General features: G+C 40.5%; 2 protein-coding genes across 3 annotated transcripts in view; both read left to right on the top strand.

Annotated features, from left to right (window-relative positions):
- The window catches only part of BIVM (basic, immunoglobulin-like variable motif containing), an 82,857-nt gene extending 64,265 nt beyond the window's left edge, over positions 1 to 18,592 (top strand). Inside the window, exons 24-28 of the mRNA XM_050937535.1 lie at positions 6,814 to 7,027; positions 8,949 to 9,093; positions 14,607 to 14,809; positions 15,474 to 15,556; positions 17,948 to 18,592. Of these exons, the coding sequence (XP_050793492.1) occupies positions 6,814 to 7,027; positions 8,949 to 9,093; positions 14,607 to 14,809; positions 15,474 to 15,556; positions 17,948 to 18,505 (1,203 nt within the window). The 3' untranslated portion in view covers positions 18,506 to 18,592. The remainder of the gene's footprint in view (positions 1 to 6,813; positions 7,028 to 8,948; positions 9,094 to 14,606; positions 14,810 to 15,473; positions 15,557 to 17,947) is intronic.
- Positions 18,593 to 22,178: 3,586 nt separating this feature from the next.
- The window catches only part of LOC127049788 (protein-lysine methyltransferase METTL21E-like), a 30,616-nt gene continuing 29,571 nt past the window's right edge, over positions 22,179 to 23,223 (top strand). For both annotated transcript variants that reach the window (XR_007774046.1, XM_050951087.1), the window contains exon 1: positions 22,179 to 22,391. Coding sequence is in view for 1 of the 2 variants with exons in the window: in XM_050951087.1 (XP_050807044.1) it covers positions 22,243 to 22,391 (149 nt within the window). In the remaining variant the exon portion in view is untranslated. The remainder of the gene's footprint in view (positions 22,392 to 23,223) is intronic.

The raw sequence follows: 23,223 nt of genomic DNA, 5'->3' as shown, positions 1-23,223 counted from the left end.
ATCCTGCCCACCCGGCCCGCTCTCCTCTGCCCTCTGTTCCCCCAGCAGGGGCAGGGAGCAGAAGCATAGCCGTGCGCACAGGGTGGGCTCATAGCCCCACTCTCTTGGCATGGCAAGCCACAGGGTCCGCACTCCCGGGCCGGAGCACCGGGCAGAGCACAGCAAGCTGCCAGTCCCTCCCCCGCCTTCTCCCCTCCCCTGAAGCCCTGCCGCCACGTGCAGCGCTCTGGGGTTGGGGCTCCGTGCTCCCGCAGGGCAGCGTTTGGCTCTGCGGGGAGGCAGATACGCTCCCCATTCAACTGGAGGGGCGGGGCTGCGTGCTCCCACGGAGCAGCATATCTAGCTTTGTGTGGAGCCTCATGGTAAGGGGTCCAGGGCTGGGGGGGTTGGATATGGGGTGGCGGCAGTCAGGGAGCAGGGTGGGTTGGATGAGGGGATGGCTAGGGGTGGGTGTTTCTGGAGGGGGCAGTTGGAGCAGAGGAGGTTGGATGGGGCATGGGAGTCCCGGGGTTTGTGAGGGGGCAGGGGGTGGATAGGGGTCAGGGGAACGGGAGCAATGATGGTCCTGGGGAGGGCAGTTAGGGTGGGGGGTCTCTGGAGGGGGTGGTCAGGGGACAAGGAGCTGGGAGGGTTGTATGAGTTGGGAGTTCTGGGAGTCCTGTCAGGAGGCAGGAGTGTGGAGAGGGTTGGAGCAGGAAGGGAGGTGTGTGTGTGTGTGGGGGGGGGGCGAGGTTGGATGGGTCAGGAATTCTGGGGGTCCTGTCAGGGGGCAGGGAGTGGTTGGATAGGCATGGGAGTCCTGGGGCCTTGCTGGGGATGGGGATGTGGATAAGGGTCAAGGCAATCCGGGCATAGGTAGGGGGTAGAGTCCAGTCTGGGGACAAGAAACAGGGAGGCTTAGATAGGGGGTAGGGTCCTGGGGGGCAGTTGGGGGCAGGGGTCCCAGGAGGGGGTAGTCAGGGGACAAGGAGCAGTGGGGTTAGGAGTTCTTAGAGTGGCAGTCACCCAGCCCTTTCCTCTGAGCCCTGACCCCTCCCACCCCCACGCCCTCTGCCTTGAGCCCTGCACACCCCCCAGGCCCCTGCCTTGAGCCCTTGTACCTCCCTCATACACGCCCAGCCCTCTGCTTGACTCGTTCATCTCCACCCACAACCTTAGCCCTGACTCTGGCACCCCCACCCATACCCAGCCCCCCCTCTGCCGTGACACCTACACCCCTCCACATACCCAGCCCTGACTCCAGCCTTCTGCCCTCAGCCCTCTTGTGTCCTGGCCACCGGCCCCACACAGCCTGCTGCTGGTCTGAGGTTCTGACTGACGGACCCTTGCCAGCCGGGGTCCCGGCCGCAGGCCTCGCTCAACCCGCTGCCGGCCTAGGTGAACAGAACCCCAGACCAGCAGCGGGCTGAGCGGGCCGGCAGTGTAAGATCAACATTTTAATTTCATTTTAAATGAAGCTTCTTAAACATTTCAAAAACCTTGTTTGTTTTACAATACAACTCTAGTTTAGTTATGTAATATATAGACTTAGAGAGAGAGACTGTGTAAAAAACATTAAAATATATTACTGGCATGTGAAACCTTAAATTAGAATGAATAAATGAAGACTTGGCACACCGCTTCTGAAAGGTTGCCGACCTCTGGTTTATAATGTTTAATTCTGGGTCACTTTTCTCGCTTATGAGCTTGTTTTCTTTCCTCAGCCTACTTGAGAGAATATTAAAAGAACATGTCTCAGATTCAAAATGCCTGAAATATTACATGTTACATTGTACAGTTAAGGTTCATACTTCATGAATAAATAAGGGAAAATATCTTCCCTTTTTTTCAAGTATCAAGCTTATATTTTTTAGTGTGGGGCAAGAGAAGGGAGTAATAAGATTGAGTAGAAATTAAAAAGCCTTTATAAGGTGACGTGCAGCAAATTGTACCTAATGTTTGAACTGAAACGTTTTTAAAATTGTACTGTTGAAATTTTTGAAAATATACAAATACACAAATGTTCACCTTGTTCACGGAAGGAAGGACAAGAAGTAATGGGCTTAGTCTGCAGCAAGGGAGATTTAAGTTAGATATTAGGAAAACCTTTCTAACTATAAGGGCTGTTAAGCTCTGGAACAGGCTTCCAAGGGAGGTTGTGGAATCTCCATTGTTGGAGATTTTTAAGAACAGACCACATATCAAGGATGGTCAGCACAGGGGGCTGGACTTGATGACTTCTCCAGGTCCCTTCCAGACCTACATTTCTATAATTCTATGAAAACTAAAAAAATATTTTGGATTATGCTTGTGTGTGTCATATCCAGCTTTGTGTGTGTTCATTTTTCTGCATTTCTTACCAACTGAAGTCATGCTAGTAGCTGATGTTTTTGGAAGTGTAAGCGCATTCTGTATCAGACTCTGGTTACTGCACATATGCACAATAATATTTTTTTGAAACCTTACAGGATTTTCACTTTTGTGGGGCTTAGATTTTGTATTTACCATAGTTGAGTGAAAAATGTGCTTGAATGCTACCCCCGACTTTTTTTAACCTGTACCACACTGTATCATTTTGTATGGGAAGTCAGGAGGGAGCTTATCTCTCCCCTCCTCCCCCTAAATTTGATCTTTGGCTCTTGCTGTACGAGGCATGTAAACGATGCAAAATCCTTTGAGTATTAAACCCTCACAATAACATAGAATCACTCTAATTTTAATGCAGGTAAACTGTAGCCAGTTAAGGTTTCCTATAGATTAATAGATTATTAAGGTCCGAAGGGACCATTATGGTGATTATCTGACCTCCTGCATACCACTGGCCAAAGAGCCTCACCCAGTAATCTCTGCATAAAGCCCATAATTTTTGTTAGAGCTATAGCATATCTTTTAGAAAGAGATCCTATCTTGATTTTAAGTACTTTATAGGTTTAAAGGTATCTGGTCTTGTTTAAAGACTATACTGACTTGACACCCGATGAAGTAACACACAGTGGTATCTAATATTTGTAAATGATGTTCCAAAATACTAATTTGCAGGCTTTCTTTGGAGGACAAGAGAGAGAGTTCATATGGTATAAATTGTGTCCCAGTTTCAGGTTAAAAGGCTTCCTTGTACTTTCACCAGGATGTGATTTTTGTTTTTTTAACACCCTTTCCTCTCCTCCCCCCATTAATTATACTTTGGTAAGAGCTTGAGATATTGCAAGCCACATGGTGGCAGACAAACTATTAATGCTGTAACTGATTCTAATTTAACAGTAAAAACTGTGCAAATTGTTTTGAAACCGACTTTAACAGGGCACAGAACACAGTTCAAGCAAGGGATCTCTGGAAAAAAATTAGGGCTGTCAACCAGTTAAAATTAATTGCACAATTAAAAACAATTAATAAACAATAATGAAATACCATTTATGTAAATATTTGCGGATGTTTTCTACATTTTAAAATATATTGATTTAAATTACAACACAGAATACAAAGTGTACATATTTGTATTTGATTACAAGTATTTGCACATTAAAAAAAGCCCAAAAGAAATAGTATTTTTCAGTTTACCTAATAAAAGTACTTCCATGCAATTTCTTTATAATGAAAGTTGAACTTACTTTTTGTACGTAATTCTACATTTGTAACTGCATTCAAAAATAAAACTGTGTTAAACTTTAGAGCCTGCAAGTCTACTCAGTCCTACTTCTTGTTCAGCCAATCACTCAGACAAACAAGTTTGTTTACATTTGCAGGAAATAATGCTGCCTGCTTATTATTATTTTTTTTTATAAAAGCAAAATCACCTGGAAGTGAGAACAGAGGTTCTTGTGGCACTGTTGTAGCCAATGTTGCAAGATATTTACATGCCAGATGCGCTAAAATTCATGTGTCACTTCATGCTTCATCTACCATTCCAGGGGACATGCGTCCATGCTGATGATGGATTCTGCTCGATAACAGTCCAAAGCAGTGTGGACTGATGCATGCTCATTTTCATTATCTGAGTCAGATGCTACCAGCAGAAGGTTGATTTTCTTTTTTGGTGGTTTGGGTTCTGTAATTTCTGTATCGGCATGTTGCTCTTTTAAGACTTCTGAAAGCATGCGCCGCACGAAGGCACTTCAGATTCTTAAACCATGGGCCGAGTGCTATGGCTGTCTTTAGAAACCTCACATTGGTTCCTTCTTTGCGTTTTGTCAAATCTGCAGTGAAAGTCTTCTTAAAATGAAGAACATGTGCTGGGTCATCATCCGAGACTGCTGTAATATGAAGTATATAGCAGAGTGAGGATAAAACAGAGCAGGAGACATACAGTTCTCCCCCAAGGAGTTCAGTCACAAATTTAATTAACACATTATGTTTTGAACAAGTATCATCAGCTGGAAGCATTTTCCTCTGGAGTGGTGGCCAAAGCATGAAGGAGCAAATGAATGTTTACCATATCTGGCATGTAAATACCTTGCAATGCCGGCTACAAAAGTCCCATGCAAATGTCTGTTCTCATTTTCAGGTGACATTGTAAATAAGAAGAAGGCAGCATTATCTTTGTAAATGTAAACAAACTTGTTTGTCTGCGATTGACAGAAAAAGTAGGACTGAGTGGATTTGTAGGATCTGAAGTTTTACATTGTTTTGTTTTTGAGTGCAGTTATGTAACAAAAAAATCTACATTTGCAAGTTGCATTTTCACTACAATACTTGTATGAGGTGAATTGAAAAAAACTCTCCATTTTTACAGTGCAAATATTTCTAATAAAAATAATATACACTTGTATTCTGTGTTGTAATTGAAATCAAATATATATGAAAATGTAGAAAAACATCTGAAATATTTAATACATTTCAATTGATATTCTATTGTTTAACAGTGCAATTAACATTGATTAATTTTTTGAATGAATCGCTTGAGTTAACTGCAATTAATCAACAACCCTAAAAAAATGTAAACATTATAGCCTTTGGTAGCACTAGATAAAAATGAATGAGATCAGCCTGAAAATAGTAAAAAAAATGATTCACTAACGCACATCCATGCTTTGGAGAAGGGAGGAAGGAGAAGAAATGGGGGAAGAGTAGTTTCCATAGATTGGGATATGTATGCGCATAACTGGAGTTGTTATGTCATATAACAGCACATTTAGCAGAGTCCAGTCTGAACTAGAAAGGTGTTCTGATAAACGAAAGATGATTTATCCGCACTATTGACACATGTAAATATACGATTCATTTGTATTATTATAAGAATTTTTAGAAAAAACAAAAAACTTCTAGGATGTTATTGCTGTCTTTCATGGTCAGAAATACGGCTATAAAATTACTTGCTCACAATTGTTTGTCTTCCAGTTTTATGCTACATCATTTATAGAACTGGAGCACCCTTCGCGTTAAATCAATAGCAATAGCGAAGTCCAAAGTGGACTTCCTGGAATATGTAAATTGGGAACAGCAGAATTTAAAGTCGTGTCTGCTATCAGACATGCTTGAGGACTTTTCAAGTCTTGTAATGCTTCACTTTTCCTAAAATTAATATTTACATGCGTAACTTGTATTGAAACAAATGAATTAAAGAGTTAAGGAGGCTGGGTGTTTTCCTCTAAGTTAGTGATCTGCGTAGCCAGTTTTCAGTCATTTTGGAACTGAGAAGTACAGGGAGGAAAAATCAGAGAGAGCATTTAGCTTATCCAAGAAACAGTTAAGAGGTGACTTGATCATGGTCTATAATTACCAATATGGGGAGAAGATTTCTGGTGGCAGATGGGTGCTTAATCTAGCAGACAGTTATAACTAGATCCAGTGGCTTGAAGCTGAAAGTGGACAAATTCAGCGTAGAAATGAAGCACAAATTTTTAACAGTGAGGGTAACTAAGCATTCAAACAACTTTAGAAAAGAATATGATGGATTCTTTGTCTCTTGAAGTCTATAAATCAAGACTAGATGTCTTTCTGAATGGTATTCTCTAATTCAACCAGAAGTTGTGGGTTTATTGGAGAAGTTACTGTGGGAAATTAGATGGCATGTGTTTTGCAGGAGATAAGACTAGATGATCAGAGAAGACCTCAGAATCTATAAAAACTGATGTATTCTTTTTTCTCTGCACTGAGATACTCTGTTCCTATAGATATTCTTCTTTTTCATTTTAACCATTTTTTAAAAAAAGAGAGAGCCAGTGGACACATGATTTTGAAGTATAATACAATCCTGTTCCTGTACATATTTGTATTAAATACAGTTTGCCTAGCACCTTATATTCTTGAACTGTTTTCTTCCATCATAGCTCACATTGCGTAGTAATGCGTTTCCTCACAGAATAAGGTGTTACTTGCCATGTGTTAGGCTTGTGGAATTGGATCCAAAGAAAATATAGTTGACAAAATAACAACCTGTCCAACTGGTGAAGGCCACCTTCTTCCTCATGAGGTCAGCATGGCATCTCAGTTGGAGAGCTGGGGATGTGGGGGGTGGTGTCCCTGCCCCCATCTCCTCTCCAGTTCAGCTCATCCTGGTTACAGACTTTTGCCCCACAAACTACCATTCCAGGCCCGATCATGACATCCCAGGGCTACCTTCCTTAGAAAACAGAAAACTGATAGACTTGAATGGGTCAGAAACCAAAATCCTCAAACTCCAACGAAGTAAGGTGATCATGTAATGCTTGACTTTCCTGTCACAGATTGTATGAGTAAAATGAGTAGGATTCGGCCCCTTGACTTTGTGTAAATTATTTAGGTTTTCTGTGAATGAGTAAACACTATCCAAATGTGAACCAAGCACATTTTTGAGTCGAGCAGGTATGGTATTATGAGCTATCCTTTTTGATGACGTATTAACCCCATTTCCTGTAGGAGCTTCTCCGTCTGTTTGGTGTTCCTTACGTTGAAGCACCTATGGAGGCAGAGGCTCAATGTGCTGTCTTGGACCTTACTGATCAGACATCTGGGACGATCACTGATGATAGTGATATTTGGCTATTTGGAGCACGGCATGTTTATAAAAATTTCTTCAGTCAGGACAAGTATGTGGAATATTACCAATATGTGGATATTCAAAACCAGCTAGGTAAGGTGCAAGTGCTTGTATACGGGATATATTATTTGCTTGCTTTTGATGGGCAGTTTTGTTCTGTATCTTCTTAATACTGGAACTCATTCAGAATCATATATAACTATTGTGGTGGTGCGTTTTTTTGAAAGAGATCAAAGTCGCATCAGATACCATCCTTCTGTGTTGGTTTGTGCATTAAGTAATCTCTTTAAATTCACAGCCATTCATTGCACTGGGGCTAGGCTAGTGACCTAATTACGAGAGTAGTAGTAGCTACCATGTATGAAATGCAAGTCTGTTCTCTGGTAAACATTCACATTTTTGTGTGAAGAAGAGAAAAGACCATGCATAGTTTTAGTCAGAGCAGATTTATATAGGCAGATTATAAGCTTCTCTAAATAACTGTGTTATAAAGAGATCTAATGGATTAAATCATATTGTAGAACAATTTTCAATTACTAATTAATCCATGGTAGTATTTTTGCTTCTGATTGCTGGTGCAAGGCCAAAGATCAAAAAAGTATACTGGTCTTAACAAAATTTTTAGCCATGGCACATAGTAAACTACTGAACTTTTTAAATTTCTGTGTCTGTCACCTAATTTATTAAGGACAATTTCTGCCTATTCCAACTCTTCCTCAGCATTTCTTAGGCAAAACTTCCAGTTCAGAGATTTGAAACAGTATTTTAATGGTTATTGGTTATTGATCATGCAAAACTTCTCAATGGTTTTACGTAATGAAAAAGTATTTGTTCTCCTGCTGTGGTTCGTTTTGCCAGCAAATTCTGAGACATCATTTTTGTCCAGTACTGTGCCTGATGTGATAAGCACTTCTTATTTCTATATGCAAGAGTAACTGCAGCAGTTCAAGAAGATAAGTGGAGAAAATATCAAAGTTGGGGTGTGAGTGTATAAAAGCGAGTCTCTTTTCTCTGATTACCTTATTTGTACCTTTTGTGGCAGAGGTTGCAATTGCTTATGTGAAAGAAGTGTTATGAAATTATTTGTTTTTAACTATCTGTGATACAGTAATATATTTTGGTATGTTTTGGGAAAAAATCAGTTTCACTTTGTCTGCCATCTTTCCTGTTCTTCCTTTCTTCTGCACATGGTTCCCTATGCCCAGTGGTCTTTCTCTCCTGCTGCCATGGACATATAAACATTCTGATTAGCTGCCTGATGGACCGTCCTAGCATGCACACTTCTCCCTTATCCCTCTCCATTGAAGTAATTTCTGGAGTAAGTTAGTAGATCCAGTCCCTGAGGGGTGGTTCTGATTTTCTGTCATCTTGTAACACCACTGCCTAGTAGTGGCAGCTAGGTTGACTTCTCCTCTTCCTTTCCAAAGCCTGGAGGCCTGTAGATGCAACTTGAAGCAATGAACATCACCACCCTGTGTCCTGCCAACACAGTGTGATCAACCTCTAGCCAGGGAGCATAGACCACACAGTTTGAGAACCGCTGCTTTTAAGCTATTTGAATACTGTGATTCCAGACTTCAGGATGTTGTGTGCAGCATTGGTTCTGTCTCTGAATTCCTGATATCTAAGCCACTAAACTTAGGTCAGAATTGAAGATGGGGTGAGATGTAGGTGTGTGGGTGCTTTTTTTTTTTTTTTTTAAGATGCACTAATTTTTGGCTTTTAAGTTATTTTACAAGTCCCCAAGGTTCCAAACAGCATTTAATTTTGACTCTAAGGGGTTGTCAGATACAGTTCCTTAAAGCAATCACTAGGCCAGCAGTAATGTTTTGAGATTGGTCCAGCATGTAAAGCAAGCCCTGACCTTGAATCAGAGTAGCTTTGATCTCTGTTAATGCCTGTGCGTTTTCCTGTTACTGTTTTTTTATTTTTAGATAAGGTGCTATTGTTGTCTTTGGGAGAACAGAGTTTAAATTCATAGAGTAATGTCTGGTTTATGTTTTCTGTCTTACAGGATTAGACAGAAGCAAGTTCATTAATTTGGCCTATTTGCTTGGAAGTGACTACACTGAAGGAATCCCATCTGTTGGCTGTGTAACAGCAATGGAGATTTTAAATGAATTCCCTGGCCCTGGAATGGAACCTCTCTTAAAATTCACGTATGATTTTGTTTGATTTTTCTTTCCATAATACAGATGTTTTACGTATTTTTCTATCACTTTACCGTGTAAAGAGAGATGTTACGAACATAGGTGAGGAGTACAGGTTACTATAGAAATCAACCTAGCTATCATAGAATCATAGGCCTGGAAGGGATTTCAGAAAGTCACAAAGTCCAGTCCCCTCTGTTGAGTGAGGACCACGTAAACCTAGACCATCTCTGATAGGTGTTTCTCCAGTGTTTCCTTAAAATCTTCCAATGATGGGGATTCCACAGCCTCTGTTTGATGTCTATTCCAGAGTTAGTTACCCTCATAGATAGAAAGTTTTTCCTAATATTTAACCTACATCTCCCTTATGTAGTAATGGGCTTAATCTGCAGCATCCTACATTCAGTGAAAATGGAGAACAGTTGATCACAGGGCTCTTTTCATAGCAGCCCTTACCATATTTGAATACTGTTATCAGATCCCCCCTCAGTCTTCTTTTCTCAAGACTAAATATGCCCAATATTTTTAACATTTCCTTATAAGTCAGGTTTTATCACTTATATATATTTTTTGCTCTCCTCTAGACTCTCTCCAGTTTATCTACATTTTTCCTAAAATGTGACACCCTGAACTGGACACAGGACTCCCAGCTGAGGCCTCATCAGTGCCGAGTAAAGCGAGACAATTATCTCCTGTGTCTTACATACAACCCAATTGTTAATACACTCCAAAATGATATTAGGCTTTTTCACAACAGCATCATGTTGTTGGCTTGTATTCCATTTGTGATCTACTGTATCTAAGTTTTCTCTCTAAGCCATGCAGCAGCCTATTAAGTGCCGTGCAGGCGCTCAGGGCTGTGGCGGGGAGAGGCGCTTTAAGTGTAGTACTTTGCACTTGTCTTAATTGAATTTAATCTTGATTTCAGACCCATTCTCCAATTTGTCAAGGTCATTTTAAATTCTAATCCTGTCCTCTAAAGTGCTGGCAGCCTCTCGCAGGTGGTATCTACAGATTTTCTAAACATGCTTTCCACTTCATTAGCTAAGTCAGTGAGTCTCAGCCAGGGGTATGCAGAGGTCTTTGAGGGAGTGCATCAACTTAACCAGATATTTGCCTAGTTTTACAACAGGCTACATGACAAGCACTAGCAAAATCAGTACAAACTAAAATTTCATACAGAGAATGACTTGTTTATGCTACTCTGTATACCAGTGTTTCTCAAACTAGGTTCACCACTTGTGTAGGGAAAGCCCCTGGCAGGTCGGGCTGGTTTGTTTACCTGCCCCATCCGCAGGTCCGGCTGATCGTGGCTCCCACTGGCCACGGTTTGCTGTTCTAGGCCAATGGCAGCTGTTGGAAGCGGCGCAGACCGAGGGACTTACTGGCTGCCACTTCCAGCAGCCCCCATTGGCCTGCAGCGGCGAACTGCAGCCAATGGGAGCCGCAGTTGGCCGGACCTGTGGACGGGGCAGGTAAACAAACTGGCTCAACCTGCCAGGGCCTTTCTCTACACAAGCGGTGACCCTAGTTTGAGAAACACTGCTGTATACTATGAGTGTTTCCCAACCTGGGGGTTGCGATTTATTTTATAATATATGGTAAAAATGAGAAAGTAAGAAAGTTTTCAGTAATAATGTGGCTGTGACCCTTTTTGTATTTTTGTCTGATTTTGTAAGCCAGTAATTTTTAAGTGAGGTAAAACTTGAGGTACACAAGGCAAATCGGCCTCCTGAAAGGGATGCAGTAGTCTGGAAAGATTGAGAATCTCTTCTTATTGCTTTTTATGTCCTTTGCTAGGTGTAACTCATTTTGTTCCTTAATCTTTCTGATTTTGTCCCTACATGCTTGTGCTATTCTTTTGTACTTCTCCTTAGCTATTTGGAAAAGTTTCCATTTTTTGTAGAATTCCTTTTTTATTTTCAGGTCATCAGAGAGCTCCTGATGGAGTCATATTGGCTTCTTACTATCCTTCCTATGTTTTCTTTGCACTGAAATAGTTTGCAGTTGTGCCTTTCATATTCTGCCCATTAGAAACTGCTATGGGACCTTACCTACCAGTTCTCTGAATTTGGTAAAGTCTGCCTTTTTGAAGACCATTGTCTTTATTCTGCTGCTCTTTCTCCTTCCTTTCCTTAGAATCATGAAGTCTATTTCATGATTACTGTCACTCAAACAGTCTTCCAGCTTCAGATTAGCAACCAATTCGTTTCCGTTGGTCAAAATCAAGTCCAAAATGGCTACCCCCTGACTACTTTCTGATAGAAGAACTTGTCCCCCAATGGATTCTAAGACTTTAACTACGCAGACATGTGTTTCCCATCTTATTTTTCAACAGAAAATATCCTCTAAAGACCCCCATTACTTACCAGGTTTTGTGTTTTAGATATTTGTTCTAAAAATGCTTCATCCATCTCCTCTTCATGATTTGGTGGTCTATAGTAGATTCCTGCCATGATGTTACCCCTATTTTTTTTCCCCTTTTATCTTAATGCAGAGACTTACAACTGGTCTGCCTGTCACCCCCTTCTGGGGGAAGTTAGGTTATTATTAGCTGGAGTGGCAAGGAAACAGTGGCATGTTCTGATGTAGCTAATAGAATAAAACTGGAGAGTTGGGGTTTTTTAGAACTGTGCAACTGTTTCAGAGTTCATTTCAGAGTTGGACTCCAGTGAGACAGATATGGACCCCCCGAGTTTGGGAGAAGGCGTGTTCTATATTTTTTGCTAGAAGGAGGAGAATGAAGAGTGGGAAGTAGACTGCCTGAAAAGAGACATACAAAGGTTAGGGTAGGGAGGGGCAGAGGCTGTGGGTTACGTGCAAGAAACAGAAGGAGCAGGAGGGCATGTAAAGAAGGGTCAATAACCACTAAGGGTACGTCTACACTACAGGATAAATGCGAATTAGCTTAAACCGATTTTATAAAACAGATATTATAAAGTCGATTGTGCGCGTCCACACTAGGCACATTAATTCGGTGGTGTGCGTCCGTGGTCCGAGGCTAGCGTCGATTTCTGGAGCGGTGCACTGTGGGTAGCTACTGTAAAAGAATGAGGCCAATAACGTCGATTTGCGTCCACACTAACCCTAAATCGATATAGTAATATCGATTTTAGCGTTACTCCTCTCGTTGTGTAGGAGTACAGAAATCGATTTAAAGAGCCCTTTAAATCGATATAAAGAGCAGTGTAGTGTGGACGGATGCAGCGTTAAATCGATTTAACGCTGTTAAAATCGGTTTAACAGCGTAGTGTGGACCAGGCCTAAGACACATTCCCTTCCAGAAACTGAAATAGAACCCAGGATTCCTGAGTTTCTACGTTGTTTTGCTATCTACCAGGTATCCCCTTCTAGTAGCTGGGCTGTATAAAAGATAACAGCCTGATACTCCTATCAGTCAGGTGGAATAGTACAGATCTGTGCTGTGGACCCAAAGGCGGTCCTGATGATGACCCAAATGGGAGGCCATTATGGTTTCACATGATAGAATTTCTGTATTTTCATTTTGCTTTTCTTAAAATCTAGGAAATATTATTTCCCCCTCCCCACCCTCCAAAAAAATTATATGAATGTTAACATTGCAAAGTCATGCATTTAAAAGTTAAGAAATGCTGGAATTAAGTTTGTCCCATGCAACCTTTAATTCAGCCCCCTTGTACCTACGCTTTATGATACAGTCTTTAATTACATGGTTTGAGCATTGGCTTGCTAAACCCAGGGTTGTGAGTTCAATCCTTGAGGGGGCCATTTAGGGAACTGGGTTAAAAATCTGGGGATTGGTCCTGCTTGGAGCAGGGGTTTGGACTCGATGGCCTCCTGAGGTCCCTTCCAACCCTAATAGTCTATGATTCCCTAGGCTACATGATCACAGACACTTTTTTTTCCCCCACGTAACTCCTGTCTCACTCAGGGGACAGTGTGGTGTTCTAGGAATGAATCAGGGTTATGTACTGAATGTGTGTTGTCTGTAGGACCCCAAGCTCATGTGTTGCAGATGTTGGAAAGTGTATAGCTAATGAGGCCTAGAATCACAGGAAGGGAAAAGACTACTCTATTTTTTAGGAAACTAAATCCTGCCCTGAAAATTTGGGTTCTGTCTTTGTCTCTTTCAGAGTTCGCACATGTGATGCTGGGCAAGTCATTGAAACCAAAACTTTCCAAGGTGTCTACTAACTATCTGCTCTTTATTATTTTGGGTACTCAGCTTTAGATAACTGTGGTCAGACTTGTAGAAGTGCTGAGCACACACAACTGAAGTCATAGGACACTATGCAATGAACATATTAAGTGTTTAAAAAGGCTGAGTACGCTGGAAAATCAAGTCCTAGGTGTGTTGAGTTAGGCACCCAAACTCAGTGGACACTTCTGACCATTTTGAATGAAACCTCTGTGACTCAGTTCTCCAGTTGTAAAATGGGGAGGATAATACTTCCCTAGCTCACAGGGTGTTTGTAAAGATAAGCTCATAAATGTTTGTGAAGTACTTGAATATTATGGTAATGAGTGCTGTAGAAAAGCCCATGAAAAAATTAGTTCTGTGTTCACTGCAGAGTTTGGATGGTTGTGCAGCCAGTTTAGCATGGGGCCACATGGAAAGTGCATTGTTAGCTATTCAGTATTTCTTAGCAGCATTTCTCCTTGTGCCCTGAATGAATCTGGGGTCCAGTTTAAACAGTATGTAATCAAGACTATTATGCTTATGAGCAAGGCTGGAGTGGGCATGGAGAGGGGTTGGAATTAAGGCTGCATGAGCGACCCTAATTCAGTAAATATCTCTGTGTGGCTGGATTGTATTTTCAACTGTTACTATTTGTAAGTAATATTTTATCGTCTTTAGAAGTCTTCTGGCAAGGGGTCAAGTGCTTTGAAAGGAACAGTGGGCCTTGAGCTGAAGGGTGCATGTGATCCTGTTAGTGAGGCTTCCCTGTTTTCCAATAAAAATGGTTTTAAACCACTTATAAATCCATAGCACAGTTCACTGGAGCCAAATTTTTAAAATTTCACGGAGCAGTTTCTCTTGGAAGTGGGCTTACCTGGGGCTATGACTTTTTATTTAAAAAAAAAAATATATATATATATGTCATTTTTTGTTACAAAAGTCGTCCAAGAATCATCCCTATGTGTGGAACACTTTTTCCTCAGCTCATTAGTAAGGCCATCGGCCTCTTTGTGCTTACGTACCTCTTGAAGACCCACTTCTGTTGTGCTGCCTTTGACGAATCTAGTTGACTTCTACTGTCCAGACCAAGATGTGGCCAAAGATCACCTTGACCACTGGTACTTTACAGGTTGTGTATCTTCTCCATAAAGTGTCTGTGTGCCTTTTGATTGTATGCTTCTTGGGGGCAGAGATTGTGCCAGCTTGTTGTTTGGAAATTGCCTATCATGTCATGGCACTACTGGAAACAAATAAGAAATAATAATAATAATAAAGACTGTTTAAGTTTGCTTGTTAGCCCTTAATAGTCTAAAATGTATTTTACTGAAACAACTGAATGTCTTTCTCCTCCTATACTCTTCAGTGAATGGTGGACTGAAGCTCAGAAGAATAAGAAAATAAGATCCAATCCACATGATACCAAAGTAAAGAAAAAACTGCAGCAACTGCAGCTGAGTCCTGGCTTCCCAAATCCAGCAGTAGTAAAAGCTTACCTGAAACCTGTGGTGGATGAGTCAAAGGGGTCATTCATCTGGGGAAGGCCTGACGTAGAACAGATCAGAGAATATCTTTTTACAATTATATCTGGTTGGAGTTGTGAACCAAAGTTGTTTGATAGAAAAGAATGTGTGAGTCTATTAGCAAGTTCAATACCAGAGAACCAAATTCTGCTTGTCTCACTTGCATGAGGAGTGATATTGTAATCTCACTCACTTCAAGCAAAGGTAAGGTGAGGAGGATTTCACTTTAAACATAAACACAATAAGTTGTTCCATCCTTACTTTATTTAGCATCCCTTGCCACACTCCATGTATTTCTTGCACTGATTGCAATTTGAGATACAGCACTGTGTCTAAAAATGGATGGTCCATAGTTAGGTAACTAAATGAAGCTTCTGGTGTATATACAAACATTGCGGGTTTTTTCTTTTCTTCAGGTTAACATATTTTTACAACAATATTGGATGTAACCAGAGGGATCTTTTTGTTGTTTGAAACACAGTTAGTGGATAATAGAAAAGAATAAGCTTTTCTGGAGACATTTGCGATAATACTGGCAATAGTTGTTACTAGACCTCAAAATTTCCTTTGTTCTTACAGTACAAAAACTTTTAGGTACAGTATCTTTTAGAGATGCTTGGTTAGGTATGGAACTTCCGTTTTTCACATTCATACTTTGGTATTAAGAAGTGTTTTTTTTAATTTTTGATGAACCTTAACTGCCTACACATTCTGTCAGAGTTGCTTTGGCTGGACTAGGACAAAGACAGATGAAGTCCTTTTGCCTGTACTTAAACAGCTGAACTCCCAACAGGTAATTGTGTTATTGGAGAATTTTATGTAGTTTAAAGCTGGCTTGAAAATTTAAAAACTGGTATTTTTAAAATAACCAACAAAGCTTCAACCAAAAGAATATTATAAACCCAAATCATTTAACAGACTCTTGATCATATTCTGTGCTGAACTACAACTCCTGCAATTCCATTGAATTTGTGGGCTGTCACAAGTTGTAAGTCAGCATGGAATTAGGCCTTGTGTATGTAGATATTAAAATTGTAAGTACATATATTTTTAAAATGACATCACATTAGATTTTAAGTTCTTTTAGGCATAAATATTGTACAGTTTGTGTTCTGTGAAGCTGCCATGGTATAATCCCCACTCTGAACCTTAGTGTGCAAAAGATGGGGTACCAGCATGAATTCCTCTAAGCTCAATTACCAGGTTAGTACTTGTAGTACTGCCACTAACCAGGAATTCCAGTGCCTGGTACACTCTGGTCCCCCCAAAACCTTGCCCGGGGACCCCCAAGACCCAGACCCTCTGGATCTTAACACAAGGAAAGTAAACCATTTCCCTCACCGTTGCCTCTCCCAGGCTTCCCCTCCCTGGGTTACCCTGGAAGATCACTATGATTCAAACTCCTTGAATCTTAAAACAGAGAGGAAAATTCACCTTCCCCCCTCCTTCTCTCTCCCCCTCCCAGACTCTCCCTGAAAGAGAGAGTAATCCTAACACAGAGAGAAAATTAACCTCTCTCTCCCCCTTCCCTCCTTTCTCCCCACCAATTCCCTGGCAGATCCAGACCCAGTCCCCTGGGGTCTCACCGGGATAAAAAAAGTCAGGTTCTTAAACAAGAAAAGCTTTTAATTAAAGAAAGAAAAAAACAGTACCAATTATCTTTGTAAATTTAAGATGGAATATGTTACAGGGTCTTTCAGCTATAGACACTGGGAATACCCTCCCGGCCTAAGTATACAAGTACAAATTAAAACCCTTTCAGCAAAATACGAATTTGAACTCCTTCCAGCCAAGTACACATTTGAACTCTTCCCAGCCAAATACACATTTGCAAATAAAGAAACAAACATAAGCCTAACTCGCCTTATTACCTAGTACTTACTATTTTAAATCTATAAGAACCTGTATCAGGGAGATTGGAGAGAAACCTGGTTGCACGTCTGGTTACTCTCAGAACCCAGAGAGAACAACCACCAAATTCTAACAACACACACACAAACTTCCCTCCCTGAAGATTTGAAAGTATCCTGTCCCCTGATTGGTCCTCTGGTCAGGTGACAGCCAGGCTCACTGATCTTGTTAACCCTTTACAGGCAAAGGAGATATGAAGTACTTCTGTTCTATTAACTCTTACTTATCTGTTTATGACAGAAGCACGTAGATTTTACTAAATTACAGCATGTAAATTTATACTAATAGTTCTGCTGTCTGTCAATTCCTGAGTTCAGGCTTCTGTTTGTTCTGCAGTAGCTGATATTACAGATTCCTAAAGCACCATAAGTAAACCCCATTTAATCCCTACTTCTGATACATTGAAGCTTGGCTCCTGTAAAATTTTCAAAGCAGGCTTGGCAGTCTTCCATTCATGTAAAGCTTCCTCTATCTGAACATTTTTAAATGTTCTCTCAAATAGTTTGGCTAAATGAGGTTGTTCTGTATTTCCTATAAAGCTTTATATGTTAGTAATAGCATCAGCTCTTGCAGAGAGATGCAGATCCCTGAATATAGGAGTAGGCAGATAAATGGAGGAATTGCTTTTAAAATACTTCGTTTTATAACATAAATATATTGAGAACTTTTAAATCTGCACACACTCTGTTAACAATGTGGAATCTTAAGTGACTCTTTCAAAAAGGTTGCAGTTAAGACTTAAAATGTTGCAGTAAGCATTCAATTCATTTGATCAATGAGTAACATTTTATTTCACTGGTTTGTGCAAATGAAAAGCATAGTTGTCGGGCTTATTGAGTAAAGCAATCATTTTATTGTTAATAGCTTTGCATTTGAGAATATGCTAATAAGTATGTGTGTGTGCAGGTCTAGGAGACTCCATTTTTGCTGTAGTTGCAAATAACACACGTTAGAAGCATGAACACAATATTTGTAAAACGTGAAGGGAATTGTGCTTCCTTAGCCATTAATTTGTTTCTTTAAACAGGGCTGTAGTGTTTCTTGCTCTAAGGAAACTTTTAAAACTTAATGAATAATTATATTATTGTATAATTACTAATCTCTTCTAGTAAGTCATCTTGTACTCTGTATATACTTTTGATTCATATTTCATTTATTTGAGCAGTCTTTGTTCTACACCAATTTAGACTGTTGCATAATCTATTTTATTTATAGAATGCCTATCACCATGGTATCTAAAATTCACCTCTTTAATTGTTGTGTATTCTTGTAGACTCAACTTCGAATTGATTCATTCTTCAGACTAGCACAACATGAAAAGCAAGCCATTAAGAGCCAGAGACTTCGAAGAGCTGTAACTTGTATGCGGAGGAAAGAAAAAGAAGCAGCAGCTGATGAGGCTATTGCTGTTGTAGAAAGAGAATTCAAACACTGTGAGAAAACTAAAGGAAAAATATCTGTCCAAGACACAACAGATCGAGCTACTGCAGCACAAAGCCAAAGGGTAAAAAGGAAAAAACATTCAAAGTCCGAAGAGGAGAGTTTCCATGGAGGCGGTTTCATTGGTGAGTTGCAGCTGTCAGAAGCATCCAGTGGGTCTTCAGGGGAGGATTCTGAAAGCAAAGTTTTAAGTAAGAGCAAAAGAGGAAAAACTGTCATGGAATCAGCAATTCAGAAAATCACAGCGAGACAGGAGGAAGACATGAATAGTAGCTCAAGTGGTGAGGATGAAGATGAAGAAAGCACAGTCATGGTGACTGCCCGATCTGTGTTTGAGGGCAAAAAAGGGAAATCATGGAATAAGAGAGGAAGAAAAAAGAAAAAGTGCTAACTGGGTTTTTTGTGTTTTATGATCAAGTCTTGATTTGTACTCTAAGGAATTCTATGGTAGAAAAGAATAAATGTAAATTATCCCTTGTTTTTCTGTGTGTATTGCATTGACATTGTGACTAAACTTTAAATAAGAAGAAGTTTTTTCAGGACAATTATTCAGAAGATCCAGTGTTGGTCTTTTTATTCAGTGAAAGTTTCCATTTAAATAAATACTTTTTCCGGAGTTATTTTATAAAATTGGGCCTGACGATGATTTGTCAGTGTTATTTCCTAATAACTGAAGTGAGGTAGTTGTATTATGTCACCATCTATCAACTTCACAATTCAGTGAAGTTTCAGAAGTGATGTACAGAATTTCTGAGTACGGGGAGAAAGAAAATCTGCTCAGTTTTGGTTCTCTTATCCTCTTCGGTCTGCCTGTCTTCAAAAGTTTCATGTTCCAAGTCTGTTTACTGCATCTTTCATGGTGCAAAAAACCTTATAGAATGCTGTGGTAATGGAAGAGGGAAATGGCAGCACTGTGAGAATTTACATAATCCAAAAAGGAATAATCTCTTGTAGTATTAATCTTAAATTATACTTTCTGCCTTCAGATGTGCATTAGAGGAAGAGGGACTGAAACATAAGTGCTTCTATCAGAGGCCTGACCTGAGGCCTGGACTAAAGTAGCAGTCAAAAATGTGCTGATATAAAGCAAAATCACGCTGTGAGCTAGAGGCAAGCCCGGCTCACAGAATCTGACAAAAGCACTGATATTGCAAAACACACATTTTGCAATAGGCACAGAGCACTCACACAAACACATTCCAGAAGGGTGGTACCAGAACACCTCGAAACAAGCACATTCTCTAAAGATAAGAACACACTGACCCATCCCGAAGATAAGATCAGGATGATTGTGTGATGGATAGAGATGTACAAGGTGATGGGTGGTAATCGGCTGCGTCAGAGGATGTCAATTAACTACACCAGAGGGACAGTACATAACTTGCTTGTATTGATGTATAAAATGGAGCCTCAAAGGGAGTGTCTCTGGCTATTCACTGAGCTGTGTCCATTGTCACAGGCATAGATGTGCTACTGTAACTGTAGACATTGATCCGGGGAGCTAGGACTGGGCTTCGTCGACAATAAACCTGGCCAGGTGCCTTTGTATCTTAACAGATCTTGTGGTCATTGGGCGGTCTGCTGTGCCACTTGTTTGCGCAAAGCTGGGATGGCACACACAACACATGCAGCCGAAAATCTAATGACAATGTGTATGGCTCCCATTTGAAGTCATGGGAGTCATCTGAGCATGTCCAAGGGCAAAAATTGTCCAAATTCAGAGGTGATGTGAAACTTGGACATTAGACTTTGCATAAGACTAGTGACTAGATGAAACACTGGCAGTGATGCAGCAGTGATTTGATGAAAACGCCCCGTTGATGTTTCAGGGTGCCTGCCAGCCTCAGTCCTGGCAGGCTCCCTGGTTTAGTACAGTGAACCTCTCAGACCCCCTAGACAGAGTTCTAGGGGCTGGCAGGTTTCCCACACTGAGGTAGCAGCCTTAGAAGTCCCTGTTTGAGCCAGGACAGCTCTGTGGTCAAAAGGCTACTGGCCTCCAGAGATTAGCTGGAGCCTTCAACTGGGACTTCCAAAGCTGGCAGACTCCCTGCCAATTCGTAGCTAATTGAAATTGAATGATATTTCTCTGTTTCATGACTGTTCAGTGACTAGACAAGAAAGCCAATTTCATGTTTTGTTTCAGGAGAAACATATCCCAACTAGATGCAAACAAAAATCCCTAAATTTTGGCCAACTCTGAATAAGACCCACTTAATTTACCACAATGTAAGAGTATCTATATTGAGGTAACCCTCTTTTTTTTTTTCTGCCTGACTTTCCTCTGTTATACTGCTTGCCAGAGTTCTGAATGTAAACTTCAGTTCGATTTAATGTTTTCATGCAGCTGAAAAAGGCCTTAGTTTTAACTTTTCATCATTTGAAAGTCCACGCGCATACAGTGAATTGTGTGGAACTTTATTTATCTACCTCCCAAGGATGAAAGGCTGGAGTGACTTTGATAGGATTTGACCTTGTGGTTCCAGGGAGGCTAGGATTTCATGTAGGAGTCTTGTAGCAGTAAGCCATTCCCATCTAGGTAGTACCTTTCTGTTGAAAGTGAGGTCTTCTGATACCCCAAGCATATATCCACAGGTATGGATTCAGATGAAAGAGGTGGTCGCAGATCTTTCTCTAGTACAAAGCTTCTCAAACTGTGATCCATTGACCACCAGTGGTCCAAGAGCTCCATTCAGGTGGTCTGCGGATAGTTCCCACTAAGGTGCGTGAGGTGCATAGGCATGGCTCCACTAATTAGGTGCCTGGACCCTGAAGAAGATGCACATGTAAGGTGAGGTAGTGGCCTTGGGAGAAATAGTGAGTAGGTGGGAGGGGGAAGTGGGGTGAGAAGAGGGATGATGGGAATTTGGGATGTGCAGGGCTGCGGCGGCCAGAGAAAGAGGTGACTTTTCCCAGCTCCAGGGCTGTGGCTGTTGGGGAGAGATGGCCCTCCTTCCTAGCCTCAGATCTGTGGCTGCTGTGGCAGGGGAGAGCCCCCCCTTTTCCCAGCCCCAGTTTGGGGCCTGCTGCAATTGAGGAGAGAGGGCACGTCCATCTCATTAGAAAGGTAAGACTACTGCTATTAAAATATGAGTTATGTGCTTTTATTTGTAGGAAAAAACATTGTTTTTTATATAGCGTTTTTATCCAAAGCACTTTGCAGTAGTTAGCTAACGGTACAAACAACATTTGGAAAGAGCATTAAGTGCTCTGCCGAGACCCTCAGCAATTTTCAAGTAGTCCGCAAAAAAAAAAAAAGTTTGAGAACCACTGTTCTAGTGGTCAGCTTACTTCACATTTGAGATTAAATGGGTTGTGTTTGACAGTGGCTCCCAAATATAAAATGTGCTCTCCAGTATTTACTGTTGCTGAATATGGTAGAATCCTGCTGTTCTTCATTTAAGTTCTAATGAGATTACATTTTATGATTATTTTTTAATAGTAGCACCTATAGGCAAATGAGATTGGGCTAATGGAGAGTAAGCATACAAAGGCAGAGTAAGAGACTCTCTGCCCTGAGAAGTTTACAATCTAAATAAGATAATTTTCAGAGACATGCATATGTGGCTCCACTGATATAATAGTGCCTTTTAGAAGAGGTTGGAGACGAAGATGATGATGGAAAAGATTCTGATACATGGAGTCTTATAAGTGCACTTAATGCGGTATTTTCTGAATTTGAAATTTATGTACAAAGATGTACAATTCTGTGCCTACATTTGCCTCTTGCAAACTGAACGTATAAGTGTACAAGTTTCTCAGGTGTTCAGTTTTTACAGTTGTAGTAATTGTGCACTCAGATTTAGACATGCAGTTGTACATGCATTTCACAAACAGACCTCTGCTTTAAATGTGACCCTGAATGTTTGGAAGAATACTTGGCTTTTGAATGATTTTCTCCCCCCAACTTTTTTTTTTTAATGACATAGATCGTAACAGCCTTAGTAAATGCTATTTTTGTGGATTTGTCCAGATAACGCAATTTTATTAGTTGGAGTGCTATTGGAAATAGACCTCTTGCTGTTATGAAATCTCCTCCCTTATGTAAGAGTACCAAGTTCTTTGGGAACCACAGCACTGTGTGACCATTTTGTGTTCAAGCTGGAGAGCTGCAGCTGTCAGGATTTATTAATGCCTTCTGGTGGGGGATTGTTGGTAGTATGTAACAGAACTTTTAGTGTTTCTATCTGGGACTATTTGAGCTCATTGAAGGGGAAAATCCAGTGGATAAATCTTTTTATATCTCCTCCTTTATTGGAAGGCCAAGAAAAAAGATTCAGGTATGTTGATAGATATAAAACACAGCTTTTAAATGCTGGACACCATAGACATTCTTCTTACTGCCTCAATTTTCAAAATACATTCTAAGTAATCTGAATTACTTCACACTGCTTATATTTAATAGTGCAGGTTAGTAACTGAACTGTTTAGTACTGAAGTGCTTTTTACTTAATCATAGCAATAGAGTATAAAATCCATTAAACATGCTATGAATTAACATTCAAAGTCTAGCAGGATGTTGCATAGTTTGGTACGCATAATAGTGTATTATGGAGATGACCTTCAGAAGAAAAATATATGTGGATGCTATGAAGGGAAATGTTTTCCCAGCTTAGAACCCTTGTGTAGTGAAACAGTACTGTCTGTCAGGAGGAGTGCTAAGTGTCTGTTTAACAATACTAATTTCTCTGCCAATCTGAAGAAAATCTATGCATTCTACACTGTGGAAGTAGAGGACAAACTGATCAGTGTAACATTTACTAACCTGTCCCATAGCTACTAATTGATTATTTTGTGTCATCCCTGTATGGGTTAACAATGGGAGAGCAATATGGTGGTAGGGAAAATCTTTACCTCTTCTGTGGATAAAATCAAAGAAGTTGAAGACTGAATACACCACCAGCTCCTTAACAAGGCAGGAATGTTTTTTACTTTACATGATTTCTAGTCTAATTTTAAATATCCCAAGGAAAAGGGTATCCACCTTTCCTCTGAGGAAATTCTTCTACAGTCCAATAGATTTTACAGTCAGGAAATTGTCCCTGATATTCAGCCTATATTTTCACTTTCATAATTTTATTTCCTTACTACTGTTTATAGATCCTCTCACTT

The sequence above is a fragment of the Gopherus flavomarginatus genome, chromosome 1, assembly GCF_025201925.1.
Source record: "Gopherus flavomarginatus isolate rGopFla2 chromosome 1, rGopFla2.mat.asm, whole genome shotgun sequence".
Classification (NCBI taxonomy): Eukaryota; Metazoa; Chordata; order Testudines; family Testudinidae; genus Gopherus; species Gopherus flavomarginatus.
Note: the sequence above shows the minus strand (reverse complement) of the source record. Positions and strands in the feature narration are given on the sequence as shown.